Source organism: Rhamphochromis longiceps, linkage group LG5, assembly GCF_057381845.1.
Source record: "Rhamphochromis longiceps isolate RC_006_pf linkage group LG5, R_longiceps_female_GT1.1, whole genome shotgun sequence".
NCBI lineage: Eukaryota > Metazoa > Chordata > Actinopteri > Cichliformes > Cichlidae > Rhamphochromis > Rhamphochromis longiceps.
The window spans coordinates 37,429,607-37,455,614 of record NC_140561.1 but is presented as its reverse complement, the minus strand read 5'-3'; the positions used below and the strand labels follow the sequence as shown (position 1 = coordinate 37,455,614).

General features: G+C 40.0%; 1 protein-coding gene and 1 long non-coding RNA gene across 3 annotated transcripts in view; both read right to left on the bottom strand.

Moving 5' to 3' along the window:
* The window catches only part of ppp1r16b (protein phosphatase 1, regulatory subunit 16B), a 94,635-nt gene that overhangs the window by 13,445 nt on the left and 55,182 nt on the right, over positions 1 to 26,008 (bottom strand). For both annotated transcript variants that reach the window (XM_085407508.1, XM_085407510.1), the window contains exons 3-5: positions 22,657 to 22,727; positions 9,758 to 9,903; positions 6,021 to 6,124 (exon numbers count right to left, since the gene is read on the bottom strand). In XM_085407508.1, the coding sequence (XP_085263634.1) occupies positions 6,021 to 6,124; positions 9,758 to 9,903; positions 22,657 to 22,727 (321 nt within the window). The remainder of the gene's footprint in view (positions 1 to 6,020; positions 6,125 to 9,757; positions 9,904 to 22,656; positions 22,728 to 26,008) is intronic.
* The window catches only part of LOC146670534 (uncharacterized), a 213,049-nt gene that overhangs the window by 160,451 nt on the left and 26,590 nt on the right, over positions 1 to 26,008 (bottom strand). The window lies entirely within an intron of this gene.

Here is a 26,008-nt window from a genome sequence, read left to right as displayed (position 1 = left end):
TGTCTGCAATTCCTAGTAAAGGGTAACCATGCTACCATGGCAGATATCTGGTATGGCAATCCTATAGCAGTTTCCTGCAATAGTACAGTAATAAAGACAGTGACTGCTGTGATGGCTGCACAGCTGGCTAAAGCTGTCTACACTGCACTTAAGGCCACTTGTATCTGTTTTTACTTACATTATGAAAATGTACTTATTCTTAATCTTGTGAAGAATTAATTACTTGGAAATAGGTTTTTAGAAATAAGCCACATAATGATTTTTTTTTAGCTCCAGTCTTTTTTCTTATTCACTGCTCTTTGTGGATTTGGCCAAATGAATTCCACATGATATAAGCAGATGTTATGCATGCTACATGGCTGATTTCCAACCCCTAGAAACTATAAAACTAGTATAAAATGAATAATTCAGTGAGTAAGTCTAATCAGCATCATTATCATAAATATAAATTCCTGCTAGGTTTGACGTCACCCAGTAACAGTACCCTAGTACCCACTCCAACAGTCCATCACTATAAATTTTTATCCCAATACTGCATAATTCAATTCAATTCAGTTTTATTTATACAGCGCCAAATCACAACATCAGTCGCCTCAAGGTGCTCTATATTGTAAGGTAGACCCTACAATAATACATACAGAGAAAAACCCAACAGTCATATGAACCCCTATGAGCAAGCACTTTGGCGACAGTGGGAAGGAAAAACTCCCTTTTAACAGGAAGAAACCTCCAGCAGAACCAGGCTCAGGGAGGGGCGGGGCCATCTGCTGTGACTGGTTGGGGTGAGAGAAGAAAGACGGGATAAAAGACATGCAAACTAACCAGCTGACCTGCACTAACGGCTTGGTATTTCCACACACCTTTTAATAACACAAAATTAGTATATTTACAGTATTACACTAATACTTATATGTATAATTAGTATACTAGGTATAATCAGATATAGTCTAAGTATACTTAGACTATATCTGATTTAAAAACTAAAAGAAATGAGGACGTATTCACTAAGGCTACGTTCACACTGCAGGCGAAAGCGCATCAAATCCGATTTTTTTTTGACCCTATACGACCCATATCCGATCATGGTATGACAGTGTAAACGTTACAAATCCGATATTTTCAAATCCAATCTGGGTCACTTTCCTATGTGGTACTGAATCTGATACATATCCGATGTTTTAGAAAGCGACTGCTGTTTTAATGCGACGGTCATGTCGCATTAAATCCGTCTTTTACGTCACTGACACAAGACAGACGCCAATTATCAGCGCCGGAGAAGACATCGTGAACGCTTCCTGGCCATCCAGTATAGATGTCAGTGAAACTGTTGGGAAGACAACGTTGGAGAAACGTGAACATTTTCTTTGTACTGCATAATCTGCAGATTCTGACAGAAATCTGCAACTATCCTTTGAAGCACCGCTCCTCTCTAAAACAGCAATAAGGATCATTATTAGGTTATTCACATTATTATGTAAATAACAAAATAACTTAAAGCAAAAATTGGGAAACGTGAAGTCCGAAGTCTTTATATTAAGGGCCATCAGTCAAACAATATTGTTTGCTCTGGGTCTAAACAGAGCGCGTTGTGTGTGACGTCTTCTTTTGCGCATGCGGCCGCTTTGAGCGTTCACACTAGAGTGCGTTTGCTGTCGCATTTTATTTGTAGTGTGAACGAGCAGACAAAAAAATCGGATTTGAGCATTAAGACCTGCAGTGTGAACGTAGCCTTATTCAGCAATGCTTCTTTTAAACATAACAGTCTTCCTCTCCTTTCTCTCTTTTAGTGCTGCAATTAAAGTGGGGTTTTTTTCTCTCCTTGGGAAGGAGCAACTTTACATTTAGCTCAGATATATTTTGTGAACAGTCTATATGTTTGGTGTTACGTTTTGAGCTGTATGAAAAGTTGTATTTGAAGTGGTCTGGAACTTTTGTCTCTTAAGTACTGCAACTGCACCTTTACGTATGCACCATGAACGCATCACAGGGATGAGAAGGGAAAAGGGACGTCTGGAAGGTGTAAGCAGGCTATGGGATGTCATTATCTTCTTATTACTGAGCAGGTACCTCCAGGCCCTCACCGGAAGCAGTGCCAGGCTTCAGCACATTGAATAGTAGTATGCATTAACCTGCCAATCAGATTTCATTACTCAATAACTGAAGGTGTTGGAACACTTTTCCGGATCATTTGAATTTAACACCTGAACAGAAGAAACAGAGCAGGGGCTTGTCCAACGATAGTCTAGCTCTACTATTATGTGGTATTTTTGTGTTTGTTACAGGGGAAGTGAACTGATTTCAGCATCAAAACACAACATCCATGTTCATCAATATTCCACAAACTTAAGCCATTAAGATTTATTGTATTGTTTTACTGGAAGCATGTTCATTTTTGGCTCTTAGAATGAAACTACTGTGCAGCAGAGTGATTTCATCATGTGCCACCGTAGAAGAGAGAAAAGGTAAGAAGCTATAATTTTGCTGTCTACACAGTACAACCTGAGGAACTATGACTGCTGCTGCACTGGAATCGTGAGACTTTTTCCTTTCAAATAGCGATGCAGAACAGGCCAACGATATTCAAAATATGCACAAAGTGTTACCATCTTCCCTTCTTTATTGCATGTGTGGATTTGACTGGGCATTAAAAAAAGGCATTAAAGGTGTCATGCCCCACTCTATTTTACCCAGATACACAGATCCGCTCCTTATCTCTGCAGCTCATCACAGATGAACTGGGCTCTCCGGGGAAGGATCAAGGAAGCACCGAATCCGTCGATGCTGCATATCAAGTGCTGTGCGTGTGTGTGTGTGTGTGTGGGGAGAGAGGCTGACTGTGTGTTCCCATCCCTGCAGTGTCTCAGGGGAGAGAAGTCTTATCCAGCAGTACAGTGCTGAGAACATTACGGGAGCAATTAGCAGCACCACGCTCCTTTTAATCAGCTTAATAATCATTCTTCTCACCTACTGTACCGCTATCTGCTTTCTGCAGCTTGAGAGATCCTATTGTAAGCTGAGAACCTCATTTTCAAGTGTCTGTTTTCCCTCTGAGAGCCCCCGCTCTCTGTCTCTGTGCATTTTCAATAATGCCTCGCATCCACACAATGTGGCTTCATGTGTCCTGTTTGTACTGTTAAAAAGATCAAAATTATTAACTGCAAACTTGTTTACGAGTGCAATAACCAGGCTTCTCGAGCTTTCGTTAACCAGGGAAATATGACTGAGCACCCCTGATGCTCGCCTTCAGTACCCTGCATCTACAGTCTCCTGCTTACTCACACCAGCTCCACACATGCATTTGGCATTTAGCAGTGTGCTGAAGGGCACCTTAACCAACTTAGGAAAGTTTCACCTTTTCTTTACTTTTTTGTTTTTGATACCACTTGTGAAGCGCACCAACCAACAGCCTCGTACTGGTAAACAAAGAGGTGTGAGCATATGAATAAGCAATGACTTTTGTGAGGCAGCACGCTGCCCTGAAACACGTCGAATGTGTCTGTATGAGACTCGAAAAGAAGGATTAGATATGATTCATGTACTACTGAGTTTTTTGTCTTTTTTAAAGATGTTTGTTGAATCGCTAAAGTGGAGGTGACGTTAACAGTGTTAACAAAATGTTAGAAAGATTAATATGTGTGTACGATCTGGGAGGCAAAGAATACACTTTAATACTTAGAAGGAAACTGTGCTGCACACTCACTCATTTTAATAAAGTAAGTATGAAGCTACAGCCTGCTAGACTGCTTCTGTACAGGAAAAACAGAAAGTTTGTTCTGTCCAAAGCAAACAGCATCTTCCATAAAAACAAAATCAATGCAGAAGCAGAAAAAAAACTGCAGTTCAGTCAACACTCGTGTCATGCTGGCCCCAAAAATCACAGTTCAGTCTTTTCATTGGCTGAGTTTGGTTTTAACACAACCATAGTTAGTTAAGACTAGCCACACATACCTAGGGTCTGACTAAGACTGCCCATGACAAGCAGATGCTACGTGAAATTGCTTGCAAATAGGTAGGCTGCACTAATTGCTCTGGTCACTAAGATATTGCCATGGTGGCCTGTAGTTTGCATGGAAGACAAGTGACAGTGAAACTGTGAAAAGCGCAACGCAATCTAACTGGGGACTGTTCACCTTCAAAGTAAAAGTAGGACTTTTTGAAATATGTTTTGGATGCAAAGGTAAAGCACCAGTTTTACTTTGGAGGCAAAAAGTCTCTGTTTTGGTTTGCATCACACTTGTTTGCAGACAAGTGAAACTCTTCTATGCAAACCTTGTAATAAGCAACAGGAGCTTTTTGGTATGACAACATGTATCCACCAAACTGACACAACCACTTGCCACATTTTTCCCAGCAAACCAGGGGTTGCCAGGGGATGCTGACTGGCCTTGAAAGTGTATAATACTGGCACACCAGCTTTGCTAACCAGACATAAGTGGTTAGGACTTAGTAACACTAACCAAGCTAGAAAGCCATAACTAGGGTTAGCCAAAAACCCAACTGTACCCAGTTTCCTGGTTAATAACTACTAATACAACTGGAGGTCTGTGTGACGTCTTTGTTTTAGTCTATGGCCCAAAGGCAACACCATTAAACTATGTTGTAATCAGAAAGCAATTAATTAAATTTTTTTGCAATCTTTTTAATTGCATTTTGCAAAATGATATTTGAAATGAGCCACAGTTTAGCAGCCAGTTCTACAATAGTACAGTGAAAACCGCCTGCTGCTCGTTTTTGTTGTTTTGTTCCCAGCCGTGAGAACACATGCCAGCTTGAGGATGTAACCATTTACCAGAAAACAACAACAAAACACTGAGAGCAGCTCGTGTTAAGAGGCTTGATTTTACTCCAGTGTAAATAAATTTGTCTGTTGCTTCGACAGCTTTTGTACGCGTCTTTCTTCACACCGCACAAACAGACAAAAATGCAAACAGCACGAGTTTCCCCCTCCTTCATCACTGATGTGCAGTTATGTCAGCGCTGATCTCCTTGAACTCTCTTTCACTCATGTCGCAGAGACAAACTGTGGCGTCTGCAGCTGTTTACAGTGACACAGCATGAATATACAGTATCCTAATCTGCACCCCGCTGGCACAGAGAGAGAGAACTGTGAATACTTTCAGCTCCTCACAGTGTCAATCATAAAACTGTGCCTGACACTACATGTGATATCAGGTCACAACTCCGATGCCATCTTCTTCAGCAATCTGTTCTTATGACCGTTAAGACTGCCAAAAGCTGCAAGCCGCAAAGGTTAAAATAAGATTTGCATCTTCCTTCCTTCTCATCTCTAATTTTTGCTAGACCTGGGCTCTTAAACGACTGCTTTTTATAGCAGTCACACTTAAAAAAGTAACAAAAAGTAACAACACAGTCCAAGTGTTAAAGTACAAGGAAGCTGATTAAACTGTGCCTGCCTGCTTTAAAGTCCACACATAACCTGTCACAGTTTTATTCAGACTAAAACAGCAGATCTATACAGCAATACATGAACTTTGCTGTCCAGACAATGATTTTTAGACTGGATACAACTTTTAACTTTTCTAACATAAGCTTTAAAGTAAGGTAGCGGTAGGCTGTGTTTTCAATAAGTCTAAGAAGCTGAGGCTGAGTTAGCAAGCTAGCCTCTTCTGGTAAGTCTCCTGGTGTTTTGGCAAAATACACAGTTGTCGACTAGGAATGAACAGATGTAACCAGGGAAGGAAATGAACGGGTTGAACTAAGTGAATGTTGTTTTTCCTGGAAATATCTTGTTCACTGGGAGTCTAAAAAGAAAAAGGAAATGTTTTACAAAAAAACTCACATGTGCTGGTAAAGTTAAAGTTACATTTAATTGGAATAATCCCAACATAAACGTACTTTGTGTAACATCATTACTCCTGCGCATAACTATGTAATCTTCTCTCAATTATCAGTCTGACAGTCTGCAGACAGACTGAATCTGATTCTAAACTTACTAAAAGATTTTATCATCTGTCTAACCTTCCTGTCAGTAACTTCCCCTTTAAGCATTTATTCTCTACCTCTGTTGGCCATGGCCGTCTCAATGATGTCCAGCGTGGGATCATCTTCACACAGGTCGTAGGGCATGTTCCCATCGGAGTTGACTGCCAGCAGATCTGCGCCACTGTGGGAAATGAGCGGATGAATATTTCAACAAATCCAATCAGAGTTAATAAATGCTCCGAATGTACAATATGCAGGGCTAACGACTCAATGAGAAAAAGTGTTCAATATATTACATTTCATAGCACCATCTGTGATCCTCAAAAGTTTAAAAATAACCAAAACAACTTGAGTCATCAGGGTAACGCCGCCCTGTTTTCATGTCCCGACCTACTGTAACACACAAAGATGCTGAAAACTAACAATCTATAACTCAAAGTCTTGGATGGGGATGACAAAACAAATGTGCATTGCACAGCACTAACTGAAGAAGCTAATTAACGTCTTTCAGCCCAGAACAAATGACACTGCCTCATTCAGCAGTTTTTAACTTCATCCATGTCACAGCACGGTCGCTTTGACGAGTCCTGCACGTCAACAGATGGCAGCAGTGTGTTTGTGTGTGTGTAAGTCTCTGCATACAGGCTGCAGTTCAACCCGTCATGTTAACAAGCAGAAACAATACCAATGTGTACACGTGCAGTATGTTAATTTGCCTGTTTTGTCTCTTTGTGTGTACATGTGTCGCTGTTATTGCTTCATTAGGATGCAATTAAAGCCTAATAAACTCAGTCTAATTAAATCCTAATTAAACATGTCCACAATGTGTGAATTCATGAGTCATCTATACTTCTTACACGTATTTGCATCCAGTCAAAGACAGTAACAAGGACATTTTTCCCTATGGGAATTTGGGTCAGTGTTACTGAATTATTAACAACATCTGCATATCAAAGTTGGATAATAATTCAGTCTCTGTCATTATTAAACCACTACACATCCTGCGGCTGGAAATAATTCAGTATTATCCTTTACTGACCTTCAGTGGGTTTGCTTTATCTTCAAATATCATTATAACACTGATTTTTAGTAGAGGATAGTGTCATTTCCACGATGTTTTTCACTCTTTTTTTGTATAATTTGTCACAGCTGTTAGGTGCATTAGCATTAATTGTTGCTTCTGTTGATTTTGGAACAGAAAAACCTAATCTGTCTGGACAAGAAAAAATCAGGTTCCTCAAACTGCGTCTGTGGCTCATTGGGGACAGTAGCTGCAGTTATATCTGTATATTTGACAGCATGGCAACAACATGCCATGCTATTAAGTTTAGAGTATCATGTAAGCACATGTTTTTGCCTGGGAAACCATCACAGCCATTCATTATACTGCTGGTCAATTTAAACTTTCAACCTAAAGTGGATTCATTATGGTTTAAAATAACCATGATTTATCTTATACTGGCCCCTTAGCAAACTTTTTAGCTTGGGGCTCTTTAAGCCAGGTCTTCTGATTGGCTGTCCTTTACAAACAGAAGAGCTGAAAAGCAGGTGGGAGGGGCTTCCATATTAAAATCCTCTCTTTATAACATCATACAGATCCAGGAGCACCCAAAAAAAAGTTAGAAACAGCGTTTCAAGCCTCCTCGGGAAAATCTGTCCCTTAGTATGAGCCCACTATCACAACAAAATGAACAATAATATGGGAAACCATAACAGACCCACCACAAAATCAAATTGTATTGTTTATTCTGTGGCCTGTAGAGCTATTCATACATCTGATGTTCACAGAAATCTTTATATCTTGTCACTATATCATAACTGTAAGCCTCTTCTCATGAACTGCAATAATGCAAGTGAAGTTTAGTAGAAATGAAGCACGTCTTTTAAACTTTATGACTAATAGTTAACAAATTAACTACATTTTGGTGCATTCAGTCTCGAACTGCAACTGTTCGGTTTGTTTATTTTTGTTGTTTTAATGCTGTGACGTGCTGATCTCAATATTTACCCAGAACTGACATGTTGAGCTGAATCCAGCAAAAACCTGATGTCATATTGTTACAGAGCTACTACAGGGAGTGCAGAATTATTAGGCAAGTTGTATTTTTGAGGAATAATTTTATTATTGAACAACAACCATGTTCTCAATGAACCCAAAAAACTCATTAATATCAAAGCTGAATGTTTTTGGAAGTAGTTTTTAGTTTGTTTTTAGTTTTAGCTATTTTAGGGGGATATCTGTGTGTGCAGGTGACTATTACTGTGCATAATTATTAGGCAACTTAACAAAAAACAAATATATACCCATTTCAATGATTTATTTTTACCAGTGAAACCAATATAACATCTCCACATTCACAAATATACATTTCTGACATTCAAAAACAAAACAAAAACAAATCAGCGACCAATATAGCCACCTTTCTTTGCAAGGACACTCAAAAGCCTGCCATCCATGGATTCTGTCAGTGTTTTGATCTGTTCACCATCAACATTGCGTGCAGCAGCAATCACAGCCTCCCAGACACTGTTCAGAGAGGTGTACTGTTTTCCCTCCTTGTAAATCTCACATTTGATGATGGACCACAGGTTCTCAATGGGGTTCAGATCAGGTGAACAAGGAGGCCATGTCATTAGTTTTTCTTCTTTTATACCCTTTCTTGCCAGCCACGCTGTGGAGTACTTGGACGCGTGTGATGGAGCATTGTCCTGCATGAAAATCATGTTTTTCTTGAAGGATGCAGACTTCTTCCTGTACCACTGCTTGAAGAAGGTGTCTTCCAGAAACTGGCAGTAGGACTGGGAGTTGAGCTTGACTCCATCCTCAACCCGAAAAGGCCCCACAAGCTCATCTTTGATGATACCAGCCCAAACCAGTACTCCACCTCCACCTTGCTGGCGTCTGAGTCGGACTGGAGCTCTCTGCCCTTTACCAATCCAGCCACGGGCCCATCCATCTGGCCCATCAAGACTCACTCTCATTTCATCAGTCCATAAAACCTTAGAAAAACCAGTCTTGAGATATTTCTTGGCCCAGTCTTGACGTTTCAGCTTGTGTGTCTTGTTCAGTGGTGGTCGTCTTTCAGCCTTTCTTACCTTGGCCATGTCTCTGAGTATTGCACACCTTGTGCTCTTGGGCACTCCAGTGATGTTGCAGCTCTGAAATATGGCCAAACTGGTGGCAAGTGGCATCTTGGCAGCTGCACGCTTGACTTTTCTCAGTTCATGGGCAGTTATTTTGCGCCTTGGTTTTTCCACACGCTTCTTGCGACCCTGTTGACTATTTTGAATGAAACGCTTGATTGTTTGATGATCACGCTTCAGAAGCTTTTCAATTTTGAGACTGCTGCATCCCTCTGCAAGATATCTCACTATTTTTGACTTTTCTGAGCCTGTCAAGTCTTCTTTTGACCCATTTTTCCAAACGAAAGGACGTTGCCTAATAATTATGCACACCTGATATAGGGTGTTGATGTCATTAGACCACATTACAGAGATGCACATCACCTAATATGCTTAATTGGTAGTAGGCTTTCGAGCCTATACAGCTTGGAGTAAGACAACATGCATGAAGAGGATGATGTGGACAAAATACTCATTTGCCTAATAATTCTGCACTCCCTGTATTCCTCACTGCATACATGACCTTTTACAGCCTAAGGCAGTGCCATTACTCAATTTTCCTGAAGCATAATGAGTTAAATATTAGATTTCATAAGAACATATTTAGACTTTCGTGGTGCTGGTCTTTATCTCAGACAAGATAAGGGCTGTGCTGCAGGAAATCATGATGTATCATATCTTTATGACTTACTGTGCGATGAGTATCTTAACAAGTCCTGCGTGGCCACAGGTAGCAGCAGCATGCAGCGGCGTCCACAGTTCGTTGTCCTGAGCGTTAACACTGGCTCCTCGGTCCAACAAGAGCTTCACCATCTCCTCATAGTTGTCTATGCAACACTGTATGGAGAGAGAGAGACAGAGGAAAAGGGAGGGAAGGAAAGGAGGAGTAGGACAAGATTAGATTTGGTTCAGGTTTTAGGAAATATTCAATAGCCCAGTATTTTCAGGATTTGAATTTCAGTGTGGGATTGTGGGTACTGCACATAGAGGAAGAGAATGAATGGATGGACCGATGGAAGACACAACAACAGAACAATAAAATATGTGCAGCTCACCACTATCCCCTCCTTACCCAAACAAGTGGTCACCCTTGTGGAAAACAGTTAACCCCCAATTTTGAAATATGACTTTAAAGGCCTGATCTAAAACCTTGGGGGGGAAAAAGTAGTAAGGAAAATACAAAAAAATATGATGGTTTGTAAAATAACATTTCAGCATCTTAATCATTCAAGAATGACAACAAAACCATAAATAAGTAAGTACCCATTTGTGAAATCTATATAGTATTTTGTTAGGCTATCCTAGAGTACAAATCTAAGCAACTTCATACACATTCATCCTGACTTCTCAGCCATTGTGTGGGTTTGTTTCCTGGACAAAGGCAGAGGGTCACAAAGTATTTTGCTTGTAAAGCTGGGTGTGATTACAGGGTGGAGAGGAAAGAGAATTTTCCATGAAAACCATTCTCCAATCAGACGGCTGTCAGCAGCTGCAGTTTGCTCCATCAGAGCTAATTAGTGAGTGTGTCAGTAACAACAAGTTACTGCCACAGATAACAAAAAACAAGAGAGAAAGAGGCAGGAAAGTGCTGAAGAAAAGGATGGAATTACTTTGTCACAGTGGGAGGGTCAGATATTATCAGAAAATCAAGACGTTCAGGGAGAACAGTTTGTTTCCAAAGTCTGAAAAGGGCATGTCAGCTAATGCCTCTGTTATTGTTTGCGGTGGTGAATCTGGTCCATGACATTTTTAATCAAACCTTCCAAACCAATTTTTATTTTTCTGCTTTGTTTTGTTTGTTCATTTTATACCAAAGAACCCTTGGACACCTTTATATCAAAGGAAATGAGACATCTGTCACACAAAAAAAACAAAACAAACAAATGCAAAATCACCTTTAGCAAATTGTTTGCTGACAATCCTGCTAAAAAACCCAAAAGTGCTTCAATGAAGAAAAAAAGGGGGGGGAAAGAAAATAAAAGAAAGAGGACTGGCAGCAAATACAAAAAAAAATAAAGATAACAAGCAACAAAAGAAAGAAAACAAAATACATCCACTCAGTAATCCGCTTATACTGTGAGGCTTTGGCGAGCAGCAGCCATCTCAGCATGTATTGGAAACCACGATGTTAACACACAAGTCTCAAATTGTTTCCACTTTCTAAATCCCCGATTGCAATCCATCAAATCACAAGCTCCTCTGTTCAACTCCTATGTGATTATATTCTGACTTCAATTCTGCAATTTGGGTAAAAATTAGTCAAAGTTTGTGAACTACAATTTTCTGTTAGCTCACCATCCCATGTCTTCAGATTATTGATAGACTCTACTTTTCTGCAGTTTAACACTTTCTAAAGTGACATTTTTTTGCACCGTCTTCTCAAACGTGAGGGTTTTTCGGCTCTTCTTTATTTCATCTGATTGCGAATTGTTTACTTGAGAATATAATCTACAAGGAAACATTTTGTTGCATGCACAGGTTAAACCTATGCGCTAGTTATACGATGCTAATCACTTCTGAGCAGAAAAAAAATAGACATTTTCTGTTAAACCAACTGTATGCTTATTTTTAAGCGGCTATAGGTCGTTTTACTTGTATATAAGCAGTTTAATTAGAGTGAACCTGCTGTGCTCCATATTACTTTTCCTTAGTAAAGCCTGTCAGCCTCACTCTCTCATACAAAGCTCCCTTTCCTTAAAGGCCAACATCCCTTTAAGCCATTTTTCTTCATATTGGCTTCCAGTCCCCTGGCTTCTAAACAGAACTCATGACTTTTGAACACCATCCACTCCACATGCCACTGTGAAGGTTCTGAAACAAACAAAAAAACGAAAACAAAAAAAAACACAATTTCTTGATGTGATTTGATTGATTAGCATTCAAATATCTCAGTGAAGACAGAACAAAGATCTACCACAAAGCAAGAAAGCATGAGACAACAACAATAATTTCTCATTCTTAATAAGAAATGATAGTTTCTGGCATCTGTCTGTGCAGGTAATTATTCAATCTGGAATAAGAGAATGGACTGTTGGTAATAATTTACTCATTAACTGCTTAATATGGCATTTAAGGTGGATTTGATGTTTAATCCGCAGACAATATAGAAGCTAAGTACAGGGTGGGCCATTTATATGGATACACCGTAATAACATGGGAATGGTTGGTGATATTAAAGTCCTGTTTGTGGCACATTAGTATATGTGAGGGGACAAACTCCTCAAGATGGATTTACAACTCACAATGTTTAAACAGGACTTTAATATCACCAACCATTCCCATGTTATTACGGTGTATCCATATAAATGGCCCACCCTGTACTGTAACATCATCCATGGGTTTCTGGAGGCTTGTTGTGAAGCAATTATACTTTCGCCATCTTGGTTTTAAAGAACTAGATGTGACTACGAGGGTCAAATGTCACTATGAAACCACTCACTCATTAACTAACAACTTAAATCTGCCGTCTATGGTTTAATCACAAGCATAATGGCGTAGTATAACAACAGGGATGGTAGGAATAATATCAGTAAATTTTTCTGTGACATACAACTGTCATATCATAATATCAATGGCACAGTGCAGAACAGTGTTTAAAGCCCAGGCATGCCCAACAACGAGAGCAGCGTGTCAGCCTCCAATGATGATTTAGTAAATAGTGAACATTAACAACCTCCAACAAAAGAGCAAATGTTTGATGGGTTAGGGTTAGAGGTTACAGGTTAGGGATTTTCCATTTCAATTTTATTATGTGCAAGCATAGTGCAGGGTCCTGAAGAGTTACAAGGTTAAATTACTTGAGTTATTGTTACTGTTGAAATGTTGAGCATTTCAGTGGAAAAGACTACCTGGGATACTTTTGTGCTTATGCTTTGTATGTATACCTGTATCTCTAATATTGCACTATATTACTGCTGCTGGCACCTTGTGGCAACAGATTCCAATTTTGAATCAGGGCGTCTATGATCCATGAGCTCACTGGAGAACAGAAGGATGGAAAATGCGTTCATTTTGTTTGCACTAATAAATGCTGCTGTCTGCAAGCTGCAGTCACTGATGTTCAGTATTTTTTTTTCCTGAACTGTCAGAAATGCTGCAAATTTTATTGAAATATTCTGTTAAATTTTCACCTCTAATATTACATTTGGTACCTTTCAAGATGGTCGAGGACAACTTACGAGCAATGAACAAAACCACAGTATGGATAAAATAACAGCTGCAAGACAGCATAGAATTAAAATTCACAACACACCAAAATCAAACAGCATAGACATGTTTTCAGAGATGTTTTCAGGCTGGCTTTAAAGACAGGGACAGGATCAATGTTGCAAATGTGGTGCAGGAGAGAGCTCGAAAGAAGGCGGAAAGCTTTTTGGTAGAAAGCTCAAAAGCCCAAGGTGGACAGCCAGGCAGCTGGTATAATAAGAGTAACAGAGGAGAGTACAGGAAGGAATGGCAATGTGCAGAAAGTGAGAGAAAAATGAAGGTGCGAGATTGTGGAGAGAGTTGAAAGTAAGAAGCAAAAATCTTAAAATTAATGCAGCTGCTGAAGGAAATGAGTAATACGTTCTATGGAAGGAGTTCTGGCTATGAACAGCTGAACCCTATAGAGAAGTTTAAGATTTTTACTTTAATAAATATGATATATAACCAGAGCACGTCCAAGAAAATCAGTACTGATGTACAGGATGTATGAAGCCGACCAATATCACATTGGTAGAAATATGCAGGCTGAGTGATATTATTGATGTGCGTTTCAAAATTTAAGGCATTATGGAAAACAGCAACTAAGCTCTTGATCTGGGAAGGAGGAACGATTTGAGAAGTGGCAACGCACAGAGCGAGCTTAGCACATTTGTTCAAAAAAAGTTTTAGTTGCCCAGTTGTTACACCACTAACAACTGGGCAAGGTTGTGAATTGAAAAGTTTTCACTATACATGCTTTACAGACTTACAACAGACTTGACCAGACTTTAATCTCTTTAAAAGAATATCATGAGAGATTGTATCAAAAGGCAGAACTCACACCAAGAAGCAACCCAGAGTCGGCTGCCATCAGAAGATCATTTGTGATCTTGACCAGGGGTGCCTCTGTACTGTGAACTGGCCGAAAACCAGACTGAAATTGTGAGATGATTGTTAGTAGGGTATGAATAACTCTGCAGAGCAACATTCTTTTTTGTTTGTTTGTTTTTGAAAGAAGAGTAATGTATGGTAATTATTTTGGTTGAAAGGGTCTTCTTAAGAGTCGAACTTATCAAAGCTGTTTTAAGAGGTAGGGGGGAAAAAGGACAAGATTTGGGAAAAGTAAATTATGTCAGTTATAAAAGGAGCGAGAGAGAATCAACAGGACTTGGCCCCCTAGTTGACAGTGGCTCTGAGGTGTAGTGGTTAACACAGTTGTTTTAATGCATGAAACATCCCCAGCTGGAGGCCAGGAGGAGACCTAAACCCAGCTGTGTTGATCCCTTGGGAAATAAGGGAGCAGCTGAAAGCAGCTAAAAGCACCCGTGCAACAGTGGTGACAGAGCTTAAGTAATTAAGCTAAAATGTCAAATTAAGTATAAAAAAGTTTTAATGTCAGGGGTGTAAAGTAGTTAGTAAAATGTTTTTCTCCATCTCTCTCTAATGTCTCTGTTACACCCGCGAAGCAGTTTTCACTTTTTCCACTTAATAACTATACCCAGTAATGCCAGTGGCTCCCTTTTTACACTCTGCATCGTCTTTTAGCAGCGGTTAGAATGAACGTCAGGACTTCTCAAATTTCCCCCTCATCTTTGAATTTCCACCATAATCATCATATAAACGTTGGGAGGTCGAGGTGCAGAGAGATTTTTTCTTTTTGTGGATTTGCATAAAAGATGAGCTAAAGTGCAATCTCCAGAGATTTCTAGTATCTCAGAGTAGGAGTGAACGAAGGGAAGGCAATAATACAGAGCGAGGCAAAAACATAACTATAAGCCAACTGGAGAGAAATGCCAAGAAGAAGAAGCATGAGGGGCAGATTAGAAGACAGAAGAAAGTCACTTTGGGATATGTAAACAACAACCGCAGACTCCATTCTTCAGCATCATTTACATAGAGTCCCTGCTTTCAAGTAATTTTAGAAGAATTAGCAGCCTACTCTACTCAAACTCAGAGACCAGAAACCTGTGTTACATTTGACCATAAAGAAAATCCCTTTAGGATCATTTATCTATGTCATGAAACCAACTATAGCTCAGCTGTGTCTGTGAGATGATGTGACAGCTCAGACTGTTACCTTCTGTACCCCATACAGTACATCCCCTCTGGCTCTAAAACAAACCCTCAATCTCCATTCTTTCCATTACTTGCACTCCCTCTCTGACGCTGCCCTCCAGCTCTCTGATAAAACTTTAATCTTAATGCTCGAACAACAATAAAAAAAAAAAAAGACTTAAACCACACTGACGTAAGAGAAACTGATTTGTGTACATTCTTTGGAGTTTTGTAGTGTTGACTTACAAGGCTGCTCAGATAAGGCACATCTGACACGAGCGTGTGATGGTGGGGGAGTACGTGAATTAATATACAGCACAAGAGAGGAAATGAAATTACAGCACAGATGCCGAGGACAGGCAGCAGGAAGACAGATAAGAGGTAAAATGGATGCAAAGAAGAAAAAAAAGAATGCTGACTGGAAACATGTCGAACTGACAAACACATCCTTTCAGAAACGTTTTAGTGCAGGGGAAGATTTTCATTCTGAAGATTATCGATGAGAAGTTACGAAATGAGGTTTTGCACCTGATCTGCAGAAAACCTTACAGGCTGTCTGTTTAGTTAATGATCATTTTGGATGGATTGATCATCATCAACATAAAAACATAATCAACAATTAAGACAGAGATATGGTTTGAAAGAACCAAATACAAGTTTAAAGCAACGGGGTTTCTTCTGATGGTAAAGTTAGCAAACTTAGTAAATGTATGATTCTTGTGCTGCTACCCCAAAATAAAAATATCAGTGGTTTTAACCAGGAAGTGAAACAAGAAGTCTGGTAAGTCAATGTTGGACTAAATATGAAGTGAAACAATCCAAACTTATTATTGGCCTTGGACTAATAATAAGTCCATATACACACACACACACACAAAATGGCTATAGCCTGGAGATCCAGGACCCAGTCGCAGAGCGCCGGAGGAGGTGCGCTCAGACGTTTCTCTTTTTCTCATGATGCAATTTTTCCTTTACTATCAATGATGCAAATAGCGAGGCGTCAGACAAAATTAGCAGGAAGGAACAAAGTATCTTTATGACCTCCTTCTGATGCTGCCAAAAGCAGAAGTGGTATTCTGTGAAGGCTGCTCTATGTATGTCAATGACTTCCGGTGTTAATGTTAGAAAAGAAACCAAATTCAAAGGAAAAGACAGAAGTGCATGAGTCACACATCTTTTTTTTTTTTAAACGTGCGCGTGTCAGTTGATGCATGTGTGAGCATATATGGTGATAAATTGATAAACTGGTAATTCAGTGAACAACTTATGGGTTTCATTTTCCATCCGAGTCTGGTAATTGGCAAGCTGCAAGAGATAATTTAAAAAAAAAGTGAACACAAGCTTGTCAAAGACATTCAGTACACTGTGTTGGCTTATTCCAGCCGGCGGCAACGTCCTGACAGATGTCATCAGAATCAGAAGAACAGGCTGCAACCTACACACAGCAGCTAACATCTAGGCTAATCTCTCCAGCCTTCTGAATACACCCACATGCTTAAGCCCACCTGCTAGCTAACTGCTTGGCTAATCTCATTTCCTGTGACAAACAAAAAACACACACTTTCACCCACGAGCTACGAAAGTAAAGACAATGAAGCAAACAGGAAAATAATGTGCCATTCATGCAAAGCACTGAGAATGGGAGCATGGTTCAAACAAAGGCCCAGATTATTTCTGTGTGCCTGGAAAACAACGGCAACAGTCTTACCGTGGGCTGAGAGGACCACAGCTCGGGTCGAGGAGCGAAACGATGAGGAAATAAGACCAAGTATTTGAATAGGGGCAGAGAGGGCAGACGGTGACGGGCCTCGTACTTAAATCAAAATACCGAGGGGTTAAGTGAGCAAGAGCAGGGCCAGCCCGCTGAGACTACAGCTGATATAGCAGGAGACTAGAGGCTGAAGGGGGTTTATATTTTACTATAGCTAGAGGAACTAATCCAAATAATAAAGAGTACATTAATATGAATGAATAAAAATAGAGATGCCTTGTTGATGAACTGCAGAGAATTAAATGAAATGGATTAAGAAGTGGGGCATCAATGGATCACCATATACAGCCTGAAAAGCCACACAGGAATGCCGACTCACAATTTTACAGCTCAGCCTGATCAAACCCTGCAAATGATTATACGGCACGAGCATCAGTCATATCGCTACCAGTCGGTCTCCCTGCATAAATATCTGCCTGAACACAGCTAATGTTTTTTTAATGCAACTCCAGCAGTCTGTTGCTGTTCGGGGTCATCGTGCCCACTCGACAACATGGAGGCCCCCACCGAGCAAAACACTCAGAGCCGGAAAACAGCTGTGGCTCGCCCAAATATGGGACAACACAAGGCAGGTGTGTTTAGGAAAAAAGAAAAATAGAAAAAACGCTGCCTTCCTCTACCTCAGAATAGCTTCAAATCAAAAATATCCTTGTTTACCTCCATTAACTGCAGATTTCAGATACTGTAAAGCACTCCAAAGGTTATAACATCACCTTAACAAAAGAAACGGATACGATTTATGGTACATAACACATGTATGTAGATAATATTCCAATAGGGCAGCAGCGTTCACTCAGGGCGTCAGGAAGACAAACAGTGTCTGTTTCTGAAAAAAGCTAAGACAAATTCAGAAGGGTTGGATGAGGTGATTCATTTGTTGCATCATACAGAAAAACAAAGTGCTCATTTTACACAGAGCCATGAATGTGGTTTCCCCCGATTTCAGTCTTTATGCTAAACTAAACCGCTGCTCATATTTACCACAGAGGCATGAAAGTTTTATCTTTTATCTAACTCTCAGCAAGAAAACAAAACGTCAAACGGTAAATAACTAAGGATTTATGCTTGAAGCTAACAAGGGCCTACAACAGTGTGCTAGGTGTCTGATATTAATGTTTTGACTCACTCTAACCCTTTACATAGAGTACGGCGCTCAGCAGGGAGATTTTGATGTAAAAATCCCAATAACTATGAGCGATTACGTAACCATTAAACGCAGACTTACTATGAGCTACAGCTCTGTGAAACAATGGTGTGAGCGCCCCCTCGTTTCAACATAAACGTGTTTTATTCACGAAAAGAAATAAAGCCACAATCCTAAATTGAAACAGCGATGTCTTTGATTAGTGGAGGTCAACGTCTATGCCTTTGTGGCCCACAGATACAATCAATCGATCAATCAAACTCGAATGTGTTTGGAGAAAGAGAAACTGAGTATTACCCAAAGAACATCATCCTCACAGTCAAGCATGGAGGCGGAAACATGCTTTGGACTATTTTTCTGCTAGTGGTACAGGGCAACTTTTCCACATGGAGGGACCAGTGTGAATGGGACAAGGTCTTCCAGCATGACAATGACCTAAAACATATCACAAAGGCAACAAAGGAGTGGCTGAAGCAGTGGCTTAGCCAGTCTTCAGACCTGAAGCTTCCTAAAACAACGGTCCCCAACCTTTTTTGCACCACGGACCGGTTTATGTCTGACAATATTTTCCTTTAAAGGCAGCTAAATTGAATTGAATTATAGGTCTTTAAGGTGTCGCAGATAAATACAACAAAATAAAACCAGTAGCGGTACCAAAAAAAGGAAGATTTATTCATAACACACGGGAAAAGACCGAGGGAAACAGAGTTAATAATAAAAACCATTTTTAAAAAAAACAACGCTAAAAACCAATTAAAACCCTGAAAGCCATAGATTTTAACCCGGGCCTCAACTCTCGCGGCCCGGTACCAAACGTCTTATGGCCCGGGGGTCGGGGACTGCTGTCCTAAAAGATTTAGAGAATTTAGAGAAGAGCAGTGGGCCAAACTCCCAGCTGAGATGAGACAAGAAATGTCTTACCACTTGCCAACAAGGCTTTCTCCAACTACTAGGCCATGTTTGGTTGGGATTAAATTTTAACTTTAAAAAGAAAAAAGCTGAAATTGTGTTTTTTCTGGAGTTTTGGTTGATATTCTATCTCTGTCCCTTAAAATGAAACCACCATAAAACCTTTCATGTCTTTGTAAGTGAGCAAACATACAAATTCAGCAGGGGATCAAATAATGATTTTCCCCCAGTGTATGCTTTACTATTGTACTCGACAAGCTTCCTCATCAAACTTGTCACACTTGACCCCCTATAGCAGGGTGCTTGAAAATGACACCAGAACACATTAGAGGCTCTCACCGCTGTGTTTTATTACATGATTATTTTGGCAGGAACATTTACCCACCAGAGTGGAAGCTACACCCCTGAGGCTCATCCACTAAATGGAACATTTACCCACATTTGGCAGTTTGCTGGGTGCTAATTTGAACTCTGGATGTCAGAACTTATGAAATAAAAGAGCAGTAAACATGTTTAAATGCTGCAAATCACTGTAGAGTAAAACTGTTATTGCCTGTATGGCAGTACTGTAATACTGTGCATGTGCATATACTTAACAGACAGAAACAGTGAAAGCAAGTTTTTCCCCCTCAGATATTTTCAGGGTGAGCCCTCTGAACTGGCAGGCTACTACTTCCAATACAGCAGTTTTCCTTAAAATGAAGGACTGAGGCTGTGTTTCGTGTCCACGCTCCACTCACATTTACGCAAACAGACAAATGCATGTACGCTGATTTTAGACATCCCAGCTAAAGGAATCTGGATGCATTCATCGAAAAAACTGTAGTAAATACTGCAGTGTGTGTAGTTGTGTTATTGTACATACAGTGACCCCCTGCAGGACGCCTCCTGATTAATGTCTCGAGTCAGTGAAGCGAGACCAGTCCAGGACAGGTATGACACTTCATTTAGAGAACATCACTGCTACCTTCCTTCATTTATCTCACCTTCTGTCGGGTGTCTGTATGTGTCTGTATGTGTGTGTTCTCACACTCATTTCTTTCCCCAACATCCATTTCAGTATCTAGTTTACTGTCTCTGCTTAATCTAGCTTCTGAAAAACAAGATGACAAAATGAACACAGAAGAGCATTTGTGTGAATTTCCTTTGTGTGACTGTAATTTTTTACAGTGTGAGCGCATGCATGTGTGCGTGTGTGTGTCTGTATGTGTGTTGCTATTCATAGTCACGAAAAGGTCTCATCTTGAAGACACTGGCTGACCCATCCAAAATAGCAGATTACCAGGTACACACACATTCAAAGCTGAAAAGTCAATCTGATCTCTTGGCAGCCCACCACTTTTAAAAACAGCATTCACACTGTTGGTGACTGATGGACTTCAATTTTCTCTTCCCCTGTTCATTTCACCGCCTCTCAGCAGGAGCCTGGATATTAGGCTGTGAACAACCAGGAGAGAGAGAAAAGGACGGCTGTTCGAGCTGAAGCAGACTGAGAAGCTAAAGAAGGAGAGAGGACATAAACTGTCAGGGGTACACTGAAATTGCACAAGGAGACAAACGAGAAGAGCGGGGGACGAGGAGCTAAAGAGCAGAGGGGAAGCCAAAGTCATAAATAAGCATCGGGCCTTCTGAAATGTTTAAATGTCATCACTCAGGAAGTCAGATTTGTTTTTATTTTACATTAAAATGTGACCCCACTTGGGGAAGGTTGAGAAAGTTTGATGACTTCCACATTGTAAACAACTGCTTTTTCACCCATAAAGTTGCCATCCAGACCTAAATAAAATCTAGAGTTTACTCTACGAGCTGCTTCAGCAATTGACATTTCAGCTCAGGAGGGACAAACAAACCGATGCAGTGAGCTATACCAGCAAGTTTATGGCCATCCTGCTCCTTCAATAATCCAGCTTTCTGCAAAATAAAATGTTCTCTCCTGCTCCCATGTTTCCAGGAATCTTTCAGCTCAGCGATGGACGCTGGGACTGAATAATGGCGATGTCAGAAAACCTACAACTGGGGTACAAAAAAGTTTATTTTTTAAATTCAAAGGCTGACTTTGTTTACTGAGAAGTTTAAAATGAAAAGTGACACGCAGAATTGATTTGGTTGAGGGGGAAGCTTTGATTATCATGTCAGTAATAGCTTTCATTAGCAAGTGAAAACAGGCCTCACATCCTCTATGAATATCCGACGGCAAAAAATGATTCATTTCCCCAAAACTGAACTCATTTCCGGACTATTAAAAATCATTTTTTCAATGTCAGAAAACCTCAAACATTAATTCCCACCCAGGCAAACCTCTCTGGAAATTTTTTCATTACATTAGGGGCGATCGTGGCTCAAGAGTTGGGAGTTCGCCTTGTAATCGGAAGGTTGCCGGTTCGAGCCCCGGCTTGGACAGTCTTGGTTGTTGTGTCCTTGGGCAAGACACTTCACCCGTTGCCTACTGGTGGTGGTCAGAGGGCCCGGTGGCGCCAGTGTCCGGCAGCCTCGCCTCTGTCAGTGCGCCCCAGGGTGGCTGTGGCTACAATGTAGCTTGCCATCACCAGTGTGTGAATGTGTGCGTGAATGGGTGGATGACTGGATATGTAAAGCGCTTTGGGGTCCTTAGGGACTAGTAAAGCGCTATATAAATACAGGCCATTTACCATTTACATTTCAACAAAGAGATGGTGATGGTGGAGGTAGAAAAAGCCTTGATGTTACAGCGTTCAATGAAAAACACATGATCAAAACAAAGAGATTAAAAAACGTTTTACACATATTATGTGTCTAACAATAGTAAATGTCAGCGCTGCCCCAATTAAAATGATTAACGGTGCATTTTTCTGAACATTTCCTCTACCTAATTATTATTTTCACCTCCCCAGTTGGTGCCTTTTTTTGCTTCTTGAAGCTCAGTGGTAGAGGTAAGAGACTGTCACAAAATACAGGAATACTCCACTGAGGTGCATATTTTTAAAAGGGCTGCATATAAACCGAATTCCAAACATGTTTGGATTTCACATGAAAAATAAATATAACCAGACTTTAATGACTGGCAAATCTCATAAATCCATATTGTATTCACAATAGAACCTGTTGGATCCGTTACCAAATAACCAGTAATCAGTTGAAAAATGTTTGTCCAGCTGTTTCTTTTAACTTTTCCAGCCTTTTGTTGCACCCTTACAGCTTTTGTTTGATTTATCGCCACCATCAAATTCAATATGAGGTAATATTTGTCTTAATATTTGTCGATTATGTTCAATCGTGAATAAAATATAGCTTTATTTTTCACAGCATCCCAACTTTTTTAGAGCTGGGGGTGTATATGACTAAAAAATGCTCGTAAAATACTGACATATTCTGCATGTCTTAATCAGGAAATTCAACAATCAGTATAAAAAAAACTGGATTAAAAAAATGAGACTCAAATTATACATCAAGTTCTTAATCTTCTTTTAAAAAAACAGGCAGAGTTAAAACGCATCAGAAAAGTCAAAGATGGACATAAAGAAGGACAGGTGGAGACAGATAATCTTACCTGATGCAGAGCTGTAAGGCCGTCTTCATTGCAGAGGTCTGGACTCACATTGTTCCTCAGCAGGTAACGAACTGTTGGCAAAGTGAAGAAAAGGAATATCAATAAAGCTGAACGTTGCACATACACTTCCAGGATGTCTTCGAGTGCTTTGAAAAACTGCACTTCCTTTTATAAATTTATCCCCTTGCTTTCGCATAATTAAAGTCCATTTTGTGGCTGAGAATTGAAAGATCTTTTCGTTTCTTTCGCCGCTTGTGAGGCACGTGTGTTGCGTGGTTATTCGGCTGTTTGGAGAATAAACAAATTAACAGATCCAGGTTAAAAGCACGACAACACCCTATATACCTTAATTCCTTTTAATTGCTGAAGAGGCTGCAGGTGCACTTCAACTTAACCTTTTAGTTAAAGGGACGTCACCAATCAATCTACAATCCATTAATCCTGCAGTATAATCGTGATGCATCTCTGCAGGGACAATCTCTCAAATTATCAGCCCAGCCAGGATGTTACTCAACTGACCTTGGAAATACAGAGGAATGGGCGAAGGGTGAGGTGGGGATTGTTGTGACGGAAGATGGTGATGATGTAACAATGCCTGGGATTACACAGTTAGTCTTCCCAGACAGATAAAACTGCCACAATTCACAACATATCAAGTGCCAGCTGTCTGATTGCTAAACCTGCCGGCCTGAACAGGAAGTGGCACGTAGGGCTCCTCTGAGTGTCATAATTACTCCTGCTTTTTTTTTTTTTTTTTTTTTGGGGGGGGGGGGGTTATGGCTGTCATCTTCCCAGACAAAAGACACCTCGTGAGTGGTTGAATCAGATTATGATGCTGAACGCTGAGAGAGACATGAGATGGTAATTATCACATCATGGCTCTGTACACACTGACATCACACAGCATGTGCACGTTTCACAATAATCTTTGTACAGCTGTCTACCTAAATCAGGCTTCACTTTCTCTATAAAGACTATTTTAAAATCACATTTTCCTTTTTCTCATTTGACAAATTTTGATGTGAATGCTCAGATGTGCATTTTTGTTCTATAACAACTGATCTTGGCCACTAAAAATGTAACAACAATTTCCACAGATGTTTAAAAAATAAATAATGTGTCATGAATTCAAGCACTTTACACAACAAGATGCCAATCACTCATATTCAGGAATGCAATTATCCTTTTAAACATCAAAGTAATTACACCGATTGGCAGAATTATCCGTCTCACACAGTAACATTTATCTGCCATGCTGACAACTGTAACATTGTTTGCTCCACATCTGGTCATCTAATGGGGAGAGATACCCAGTATCTTACCACAGAAAATGTCAATCAATACTGAGCAGGTCCATTGTCCTTTACTATATAACCTCTGATTTAGATTCAACTCTAGTAAAGTAATTAATAAAGAACAGTCTGTGTGTTCTGTGAGAGGAGAAGAAAAAACTTAATCAACCAACCAACCAATCAATAAACCCGTCATCTCAAACTGTAAAGTGTATTGTTGGGGGTACAGAGTACTAATTGAAACCTGCCTAGCTGAATGTATCGACATTTTGTCAATATTTCACTTCTCTGCTCATTATAACATCAATATGCGGTTTAGATTGCGCCATCTTTTCTTTATTTTGAGCACGAGTATATTTCAGCTCCTTTCAAGAACCTTTTGCATGAAAAAAACGAGCAGCAGATGAAAAGCAGGGTCTTCGGGAGGAGCTGTGCCTGGCATCTTTTGGCAGAAATCTTCTGAAAGTTAAGAACAGCTCGAGCTCCCAGGCGAACGCCCATGATATGACCTGCATTTTTTTGTGACAGCTAATAAAGAGCAGGGAGGCAGAGTGCGCTACAGAGGGAGGTCACGATAAGAAGCTGAATACAAATGGAAGTGGAAGGTTCAGTATTTAAGCACACTGGCTGAGTTGTTTCCTCTATGTGGGGGTTTAATTGAAGCACTGCTTAAAAATAATGGCAGATTGTCATAATGGAAGAACACTGTGCTCTGAGTAAAATGTGGCTCAGGGAGTCCTTTTTCCATAATAAAATAGAATGATAATGGCTGCACTTTAATCATTCTATTTCTATTACACAGCTTCCTAAAACCTGCATTGATTAGACCTCAGTTAAGCTTTTGATATTCACCCACACCACAGCAGTATAACTGTTATATGTTACTTTGAACACTTTTGGCATCGTCACAGTACGTCTACAACTTGAGTTGCTCTTAAAACCCAAAGACGCTGAACCAAACCAGAGAAAATGAGCTACTGCAGCATCACGCACTTGTGCAAAATCTAAGAGAGGAAATAATGATGAGTGCTCAGAGAACTGAACCAAGGTTATACAGTGCAAGCTCAGTCTGACTGCATCCCATAAACGCCATAAACACTTCCCTCGTTTTCTTCCATTTTCCTCCCCAGTGACATGGGTGGGAAAATATAATTGCTCTGCATTAATATTTTATTGGGTGGCCACAAGTTAGTAATGCATTAGGAGAAGATAAGTGAGTGTTGGCTAGACATTACAGTAGCAACTGACAAAGAGATGCACATGTATGACTATCAAATGTAATAAAGCTAAGACTGTGTGGTTGATGGTGAGTGAAGTACTTCTGCTTTTATCTCCAAGTCCTTAATTTAGCACTTGTAAAAAATAAATAACTAAATAACAATAATAATTTGCATATATTGGAAATTTCTGGGGGTGACCATGAGTGCTTAGAAAAACTTGGCAGATCTACGAATCCATGCTAACAACAGCTCACAGGGAAATGAAATCATTATCCAGCTTCCCAGTTTTGGTTCTCCAATCCAGGCTTTTTAGGAGGTTCTATATATAGTCTAACAACATGTGTTATTATACACGCATAACATTTACTTCACAATGAGTTAAAGCAAAAACCTGCTTATTGCCTTTTAATAAGGCTCAGGAAACTCACAAGTAAATGGTGACCACAAGATGTAGAATGTTATTTACTGACCGCGCTAAACATTGCTCAGCAATAAATTTGAAAAATGTTGTGAGGTGGAATCGACAGCTTTGTTCATAAATACAGTTTTGTTTACTCTGAAAGTCTGTGCCTAGAGACTGAAGGCTAATATATATGTCAGACTAAAGCTTTATGGAGATTAGCACATTAGCGATAAGGTGAGTGGTGCAATCGTCTGGCAACAAGCGTGACAAACATTGCGGGATATTATGATGCGTCGCAAAAATAAGATCAATCCAAATCAAATGTATCTATGCTTCATGCATGGAGCTCGTCCAGTGTGCAGTAAACAACAGATTCAGTGTCATGTAGCCACAATTGAGTTATCATGTGCCCACACCTTACCAGCTTGTGGCCATGA